The following is a 9,994-nucleotide window of genomic DNA, read 5'->3' on the forward strand; positions in this document are numbered from 1 at the left end:
GAATCTAGACCATAAGTCCATAAGATATAGGAGCAGAATTAGGCCATTTGGCCCATCAAGTCTGCTCTGCCATTTGATTTATTTTCCATCTCAATCCCATTCTCCTGCCTTCTCCCTGTATCCTTTAACATCTTTACTAATCAAGAACCCATCAACTTCTGCTTTAAATATACCCAATGACTAGCCTCTGGCTAAAGAAATTTCTCCTCATTTCTGTCTTAAAGGGATGTCCTTGTATTCTGAGGCTGCGCCCTCTGATCTTAAACTACTCTGCTGTTATGAACATCCTCTCCAGATCCACTCTATCTAGGCCTTTCAGTATTCAATAGGTTTCAATGAGATCCCCCCTCATTCTTCTAAACTCCAGCAAGTACCGGCACAGAGCCATCAAATGCCCCTAAATACATCAGCCCTTTTATTCCCGGAATCATTCTCGTGAACCTACTCTGGACCCTCTCCAATATCAGCACGTCCTTTCTCAGATAAGGGGCCCAAAACTGCTGACGGTACTCTGAATGTGGTCTGACCAATACCTTATAAAGCCTCAGTATTACAACCTATTCAAACTACAGCAACTTCTCCCGATAACAGCAGAGTAACTTCTCTAAAAATACAGTCACAGGAGGACAGCTGCCCAAAGCTTTTGTGTACAAAGGCACTCTCAGTTACCAACAGCTGTGTGATCATAACTTTCACTGACAGGAGCATTACCTAGTCATCCCAATGTGACCTAACTATTTACCATGCCTATATATTGTGCATAGCATTAACAGTGGGACGGAAGTGAACCAAGGATGATAGCTACAATCGGGAGGACTGTGCTCTGTCTTATATCTTGGCTGAAATTCACTTATAACGATGTGATGAAATGAGAGGGTGAAATTCTGATAAAGGCACTCAGCAGGTCTGGAAGGAGACTGAATTAATGGAGATCACTTTAACCCAGTGAAAATGGGTGGGCTTGAACATGGATAACATAAACATTTCAAAAATGATACCAAGTTGCCTCGGACTTCTCATGATTAGTTGTAATGAATGTAAGATTGAGAAGACAACTAATCCGCTGCCAGGAAGTGGATTGGTATAGTACTTAAGGCTATGTGGCTTTGTTTCAAGAAGATTGTACAGTACTTATTTTTAGAGATACTGATTGAGCTTCGCAGGACCTGGGATCGCTGCTGAGAAGAAAGAGGTTTAAAGGACTTGATCCCGAGGGATTTATTTACTGATAGGTATCCACCCCACACCCTCCACTCCTCCAGCTTAACTGTGAAGCCCCTAATTACTTGCCTGCTACTTTACCATGCTTTTACTATTCCCTAAACGACAGTCGCACTTCTCCACCCAATTTTCTCTTTCTCTGTCTGTCTCTCTCCTTCTCTCTCAATCTCACCCTCTTTCTCCCAGTCAACCTCTTGTCCTAAATTCAGATTGGAACAAGTTAGCTTCAACCATATGGAGAAAGGGAATAGGGTTATCATAGACAAAGGCATAATTTTATAGAGTCATAGAGTGCTATGGCCCAGAAACAGATTCTTCAGCCCATCTATTCCATGCCTACCCGATAGTCTGCCTAGTCCCATCTACCTGTACCCAGACCATATCCCTCCAACCCCTATCTAAACAAAAATTGGGGAACTGCTTTGTTGAGCACCTCCACTCCATTCGCCAAATGTGGAGCTTCCTGGTGGCCCAACACTTTAATTCCAATTCCCATTCCTGTTCCAACATGCCTCCTCTTGTGCCAGGATGTGGCCACACTCAGTTTGGAAGAGCAACACCTTATATTCTGTCTGGGTAGCTTCCAACCTGATGGTGTGAATATCGATTTCTCTTTGCGGGTAAAAGATATTTCCCTCTCCCTCCCCTCTTCTTCTATTCCTCACTCTGGCCTCTTACCTCTTCCCATCTACCTATCACCTCTCCCTGGTCTCTGCCCCTCCTCCTTCCCTTTCTCCTATTATCCACTCTCCTCCCCTCCCCCACCCAAATCAGGTTCCTTCTCCAGCCCTTTACCTGCCCCATCCACCTGGTTTCACCAATCACTCCCTAGCTACCCACCTTCCCCCCTCCCCACATTTTTACTCTGGTATCTTCCTCCTTCATTTCCCGGTCCTGATGAAGGGCCTCGGCCCGAAACAACGACTGTTTATTTATTTCATGGGTGCTGCCTGATCTGCTGAGTTCCTCCAGCATTTTGTGTGCATTGCTTTTTATGATCCCATCTGCTTGTGATGCCACCTTCAAGGAATTATGGATCTGTATTCCCAGGTCCTTCTGAACGCACAGAGCCCTTCCACTCACCGCCTTACTCTGATTTGTACTCCCATGTCATCAGCCAGTAAAGTAATTTTGAATTGTAGTCATCGTACTGTTGGAAATGTGGCAACTGACTTGCAAGCCCCATGCCAACAAGGCGATACAGTAACCTACTAAGAAATAATGATTAAGAAATAAATAATGGCTGGGATATGATGGCTAACATCCCTGCCCCTCTTTGTATTCAGAATGGTATGTGATGTGTATGCGTATAGAACAGGGAAACAGGTTGTTAGATTTAAGTGTAAATTTGTCAAGTTCATCATCACTTTTGATCTGCTCTTCTCTAGGAGTGTTCTTCGCCGTCTGTATAGCTCTGCTTGTGATCAGTTTAGCTGAATCAATCCTCATAGTACAGCTCCTGAATGTGAACAGGGAGGCAGAACCAGAGAGCTCGGTCTCAATGGACAGCTCTACAAAGCAGAGCACCACTGACAGTTTGTGCGCATCTCTGAAGGTGAAAGAGGAAACCTGTGACGATGGAGGTGAGAACATTCTGAATCTTATTTCACTTCCATTTTCCATATTAATTGCCAACAGTTATACCATTCTTCTCCACAAAGTCAAAGGCTGCAGCATTCCTAAACTTCAATTGAACATTTCAGAAATGAGATCAATAGATCTTAGTTATTCAGACAAATAAGTTAAGATGTACTATATTTTAGCCATGCTGTGTAGAACTGTGGTCCTCAACACTGATATAAGTACTTTTATGTTTCCTCAATGAAGTTTCTGAGAGTGACCCTCAACAAGAGGAAGAGAAATTTCTCAACAAAGATGCCCAAGGCTACCTGACCCAGAGGTTACCAATGAAAAAGATACAAGAGGAGATATCTTCAATCAAACTCTGCCTTCACCAGCTAGATGGCGCCAGCAACCACAAGAATGAATGGTTGGCGTTCTGTTACAGATTGGATCGGGTCCTCTTCCTTGTATATTTGGTGACCTTCGGGGTTTATACCGTTACCATGACCACCCTCTGGCTGATGTGGAGTTACCCTTAGCATTGTACTATCAGGTTACTCTTAACACCCACAATGCCCCACCCCAAACCTTTTAGTAAAACTTGGGCTGTCTCTGGTTTAGGAAATTAAAATAGCTTAGTGAACTAGATCAGTAGATTTTTCTCCCCAACAAGATGGTATCAAATCTAAGATTTGCTCTGAAAATAAGGAACATGTTTGTACCCTTTTGGGGATCAATCAGAATGGTACAACATGCTGAATATTTTTCTGCAGTGTTAAACAATAATATTGCTTCTTCATTGTCATCTGTGAAGTCCATTTGCTGTCCCTCATAGATGTTCCTAACTCCAGTACTTCTCAGCCATGGAAAACAAACAAATTCTCCCAAATTTAAAACATTGCAGGCTGTGCAAGCAGCCCCTAAGTTTAGATCCCTGACACCTAAGCTGGCTAAATTTTGCAGCATATAATCTGCATTGTTTCTTCATGCAACTGTCTTCTATTTAAGCAGTTAACTTCATATTATCATGGAAAAATCCCTAAATGCTTTCCAAACTATGACAGAACATTTAGCATGTTGAGATAATCATTTATTGAATGCCATAACATTGCCGAGTATGAAATAGGATGCTTCGAGAAGAGTTTCATATTCAAATCAAATAAATTCGAAGCTACTTAGGAAGTTTTTTCCGCTATTATCTTCTTAAAAATGGTTCTGATTCTGAATGAAAATAAATACAAACCCTGTAAATTCACTATGATCTTGACAATATATTAATTAAGAAGAGTTGACTGTCTTAACCCATGATATTTTTGGTCATTTCTATTGAATGTCAGAATGCAAATTAACCAAAATGCCACACTTTACCCTAACATAGAGTGTTCAAATAAACTTTCTACTGAAGTCAAGCACATGAAACAAGTGCCCAATTTGCTTATCTCAGTTTGCCAATGATGGATTATCAGAAAACTTGGATTTTTGTGGTAGCTAAGTGAAATGTTACGAAGTGTTTTTTTACAGTGATCTCAATTGACATTGAGTCTGTAATATGTATCTGTGATCAAAAGCTAGGTCAAAATGGCAGACTTCCAAAATCTTAAAAGAGGTGAAAAATGGTGTGAATTTTGGAGTGAAGTGCTCGACCTTAAGTTTGAAATACGTGAAAATACAGTTGCCCATTGTTAGATTAACATTATTCCCAAAATGCTTTACCATTCTGTTTTTAATTAGAGTCTGCATCAATATAACACTGAAAGATGTAGCTAATAATAATGTCCAGGTGACTATCATCCATAGGAATATCCAGTTTGGAGAGAGTACTCTGTTGGGACACTTTGGTACATTGTGTTATCGAGTGTATTAGACATGGAGTTATTAAACAGTTAATGTTCAACAATCACTCAGTAGAATGTCACACCTAAAACATCACTAAACATCCTGAGACAGTTCATGAGAGTGTTACTACAAAAGTTATGACTCTAAGCCACAAAAGCATTGCCAAAGAGCTGAATTTTTGGAAGTGTATTCACTAGGAAATGGATTAATAGAGGAAGAGGGAAGGAACAGCATAACTTTTGAAATCAGACTTGGGTAACTCCAATAGAGAATCTTTTTTTTTGTAATTTGTTTGAGTCAGAACCTTAGAGTAAACAGTATTTTTTAGAATCTCAGATGTGAGCAATTCAATGGAATTTCTCCCTGTTGGGTACTAAAGAAGGAACATGCTAAAGACAATATGAAGGACCCTTTGGAATGGTGAATCAGGTGCAGATGAAATCAAAACTTAATCTGATGGAGCAGTTTGGAAGGTAGAGAAGTAAAAAAGGTTTCAAATCAGAGTTGCTCTAACTACTTTTCTGACTCTGCACCCTGAAGAAGTGACTCTGGATACCTTATGTGGGCAAGTTAGCTCCTGGGAGCCTTGTTGTTGTGGTGATAAATTTGCCTTAAATTGTTACCCTGTGCTCACAGGGATGAAATGTTATTTCTTGTAACGGCAGGTCTGCATGTATATGCTCACCCTTATGAAAACTGTGAGATCCTGAGGAGACTCTATATAAACAACATAATAAACATACTATTCTGAAATATATAGAACTGTTCTTCTGACTTCTATTTATGAGATATAAGTGTAGGGTGGAATTCTATTTTTGTGTAACACCAGCACTGGCTGAAGAGACAACATACATCAGAACACAGGGAACAGTCAATGCCAGATTCTGGTTTTAAAAGGCTGCAGCTTCAAAGAGAAGGAAGAGATCTAGGAAGCCAATCACTCCCTTGTTTTGAAATATTTGAGATAAATAGACTTGGAGGTGATGCCATTCTTAGCAAAACAAGGGGACAGAAAGAAAGGCAAGCAATTATGTGGAACTATTCCCCAAATCAGGAACTTTGTGTGATAGAATTTCCAATCAATGGTAAGCTTTTGAATGTAGTTACTATTGTGGTATGTGAAACAAGTAATACGTGTAAAAACAATTTATTAATAACCAAATAAACATTTTAGTGATGTTGATTATTGAGAGAACTTCCTGGTTCTTCTTCAAAATAGCCCCACCAGATCTTTTTCCGCCTTTCTGGGAGGGAGATGGAGTCTATTTTAGATTGTTCGGTCACTTCCTTCACAATGCACTGGAAGGTGATCCAATGCACTGCACAGAGTAACATTGCAGGAAGGTGGTGAAGAGTGGAAGGATGGTTTGTTCTCACTGCGGACAGAAACAGATAGAGGAAAAACTAAAACAGAAAAAAATAAGGTGAGAGTGAAAATTTATTAGTGGTTTAATATCATTATCAAGCAGCACTTTACACTTTGTACCAAAGACATTTTTACAGAAGGATTCTGTGTTGTCGGATGAATAACGATGGATCAATAGAAAGAGTAAAATAATGAGAACAAATTGAACAAAACTCTTAGTCCTGACGAAGGGTCTCGGCCTGAAACGTCGACTGTACCTCTTCCTAGAGATGCTGCCTGGCCTGCTGCGTTCACCAGCAACTTTGATGTGTGTTACTTGAATTTCTAGCATCTGCAGATTTCCTGTTGTTTGTGGACAAAACTCTGATGTCTTATTGACATCTTAGAAATTGCCCATCAGTTTATCCCCATATTTTGCCATTGAGAATCCAATCCAATGATTTGATAACATTCAAATGAGTTTGAATTGCTCACATTTTGAAGGGTGTCATGAAAGGCACTTCTCTCTAGACAACATCTGAGTTCCTTAAATGGGAAATTAATTGAATGGAAAGGATTAACACAGTAATCCTGCCATCAGTGGCACAGAGGTATGCCTTGGTTATAAAGGATATAGATAACAAAAAATGGGAGATAATGTCAAAAATACAGGACAACATGGTAACGAGGAGGCTATCGTAATGCTTTACTGTGCCGACGATCATAATCAGGGTTTCACTCCCGCCATTGTCCGTAAGCAGTTTGCACGTTCTCCCTTTGTCCACGTTTGTTTCCTCTGGATTCTCAGGTTTCCTCCCACATCCCAAAAAGATGTATGAGTTAGGGCCAGTAGAGAGTGGGCAGCTATGTTGGCGCCAGAAGCGTGGCAACACTTGCGGGCTGCCCTCAGCACATTCTCTGACTGTGTCGGTCATTGATGCAAACGGCACACTTCACTATATGTTTTGATGTTTTAATATATTTGTGGTAAATAAAGATCATCTTTAATCTCTTAGTATCCCATAATAAATTATTTACAACAAAGGTAACCTAATCATGCAGTGGGAATTGTATGTATTTGGTGATACTTTTTTTTATAAATAAGAGAAGATTGTATTGTCTGTGTACAATTAGCAAAAATGCTATCGGTTTCTACTCTAGAAACAAAGGCTAAGCACATCTTGAATCTATCCAAATTCATTTGTGGATCTTGATGACACATGGCAAGGAAGATAAATGAGTAATCGAATGGACGAAGTTAATTGGCATCATTGACTTCAGAAAGAGTTTAATGACATTGGATAAGCTCACAGTTTAGTTAAATTGTTCCATTTTAAAAAGGTCATTTCTTGCCCTTTTCAAAAGTGTCATCTTGATTTAGAGACAATTTGAAGTGAAAGTTATTTCACCTAGGTCATAGGCCTCACCTTCCTCTTTGAACCACTCAAACCACCCAAACCACCAAAATACTCAAAGCACATTTCAGTGAATTCATGTGGGCAATGTTTTAATTATGGACTAGTTTATAAATGCAACAACATATAAGAATAGAAAATTTCAAATACAATCAATAAGGCCTCACCTTTTTTGGGAGAATGTCATTCTTCAGAAACAGCTACAAATGAGTACAAACACTCATGCGGTGATCTCGCCTGTTGCAGCTGCCGAGGAGGGGAGAGGCTGGAGGCGGTGTGGCACGGATTGAGGCTAGCTCCTCCCTTCGGTGCTGCTCTCCAGTGTTTACTCAGTGGCAGACAAGCTGGATTGCATGTCTTTGTCTATGGACTGCTGAGAGCTTGTTCTTGCCAACAACATCCATGCACCATCAACCTACAAGACATGTCACTGAGGGACAGGGACTTGGGCTCCATTGTAGTTTTTTGCGTGACTCTATGTTTACTGCCATCTTATATGTGCTATTTGTGCCTTGTAGTGTGTATGACTGTCAGTACTGTGTTTTGCACCTTGGCTCCAGGGGAACACTATTTCATTCAGCTGTATTCATGGGTATTCATGAATGGTTGAATGAAAATTAAACTTGAATGTGAACTTGAAATACATAAATATATATATACGTATATAAGATCACGAGGGGCATGGAGAAATCACAGTCTTTTTCCCAAGGTGTGGGTTGCTAAAAAATAAGAGAACTTAGCTTTAAAACCAGATGCAAGAGATTTAAACGGGACATCAAGGGCAACTTCTTCATGCAAAACATGGGGTGCTTTTGGAATGAGCTGCCAGAAATAGTAGTCAAGGTGGCCATATCAGCAACGTTTAAAACCCATCTCGATAGACACATCAATAGGCGAGGTTTAGAGGGCAATAAGCCAAATGCAAGCGGTTGGGACTAGCGTGGTAAACCATATATATATGTTGTAACTGGGTTACCTGTCTGGACACGCCCTTCTACTGACTGCTCCTGTGGCTCCTCCCACAGACCCCTGAATAAAGGTGATTGCGCCATTGCTCCACCCCCTCAGTCCAGGGGCAGATACTCAGCATGCTGGAGGTCACATTTTACTGCTAATAAAAGCTTTTCAGTATTTACTCTACTTCCAGTCTTTTGGAGTTATTGATGGTGCATCACATATCAACTGGGTACCACAGTTGGCACGGATGAGTTGCACTGAAAGACCTGGTTTCACGCTGATTAACTCTATGCAGAAGTCTTCGGAACGCATCCCGTCTTTAAAATGAATCGAGTTAGATTGGACTGTGTTCCCATCAAATTGGATTCTCTCTGGCAGTCACTGGACAAAAGTGTAATTGGCAAGTCAGGTATTATTAACGAAATCAACAGAATCTATGCCTCCACTGCCACCTAGGAGGAAGTAAGCTGGGGATTGCATGTCTCTTATAATAGGCCAAAGAAAGAGAGAATCAGCTGCAGATTTTAAATCTATAAGACAGCTGATTTCTCATAAACATACTAATGCTGTTTAGGAGACAGATTAGTAATTTCAGTAATTTATTTACTTTTTTATTGAGATACAGCGCAGAATAGGCCCTACCGACCTTCAAACACGCCGCTCAGCAAACTCCCAGTTTAATTCTGGCCTAATCACAGGGCAACTTACAATGACCAATTAACCTACCAACTGACACGCCTTTGGACTGTGGGAGGAAACCAGAGCACCCGGAGGAAACCCAGGTGGTCATGGGGAGAATGTACGGGGAGGCAGCAGTCGGAACTGAAACCAGGTTGCTGGAAATAAAGCATTGTGCTAACCACTATACTACTCTGCCACCCCTCTCTACACTGTGGGTAAAAAAGATAACCTACCTTACTTCAAATATCCTCATTTACGTTGTTTATCCTAGTGTTTGAATCTTCCAATGTTGTGAATGATTTCAGCACGCTGGTCTTTTCAATCCCTTCATATACATTTTTCCAACTGCTGCAAACTTGAAAGGTGCTCACTGAGTGGTGAGTTTATTAGGAACTTCCTGCACCTAATAAAAAGGCCACTGAGTGTATGATTGTGGTCTTCTGCTGCTGTAGCCCAACCACCTCAAGGTTCAACATGTTCTAATTTCAGAGATGTCCTTTTGCACACCACTGTTGTAACGTGTGGTTATTTGAGTTACTGTCACCTTCCTGTCAGCTTGAACTAGTCAGGTCATTCTCCTCTGACCTCTCTCATTAACAAGGTGTTTTCGCCCACAGAACTGCCACTCACTGGATGCTTTTTTTTGTTTTTCACAACTTTCTCTCTAAGCTCTGGTGACGGTTGTGCATAAAAATCCCAGGATATCAGCAGTTTCTGAGATACTCAAACCATCCCATCTGGCACCAACAACCATTCCACTGTAAAAATTATTCAGATCATATTTCTTCTTCATTCTGATGTTTGGTCTGAACCTCCTGACCACGTCTGCATGCTTTTCTGCATTGGGTTGCTGCCACAGCCTGATTAGCTAATGAGCAGATCTACAGGTAAACCAAATAAACTGGCAACTGAGCGTAGGTGCTTATCGGAGCGTAGATTCCCAATTGCTGATTAAACTAAGGGAAAGAAAAGTGTG

The 9,994-nt window shown here is 40.8% G+C and overlaps 1 protein-coding gene across 1 annotated transcript in view; it reads left to right on the top strand.

The window, feature by feature from the left end:
- The window catches only part of LOC140185438 (5-hydroxytryptamine receptor 3B-like), a 21,373-nt gene extending 15,944 nt beyond the window's left edge, over window positions 1-5,429 (top strand). Inside the window, exons 8-9 of the mRNA XM_072238776.1 lie at window positions 2,610-2,804; window positions 3,049-5,429. Coding sequence (XP_072094877.1) covers window positions 2,610-2,804; window positions 3,049-3,323 — 470 coding nt within the window. The 3' untranslated portion in view covers window positions 3,324-5,429. The remainder of the gene's footprint in view (window positions 1-2,609; window positions 2,805-3,048) is intronic.
- The last annotated feature ends 4,565 nt before the right edge of the window (window positions 5,430-9,994 follow it).

This window comes from Mobula birostris, chromosome 20, assembly GCF_030028105.1.
Source record: "Mobula birostris isolate sMobBir1 chromosome 20, sMobBir1.hap1, whole genome shotgun sequence".
NCBI classification, from domain to species: domain Eukaryota; kingdom Metazoa; phylum Chordata; class Chondrichthyes; order Myliobatiformes; family Myliobatidae; genus Mobula; species Mobula birostris.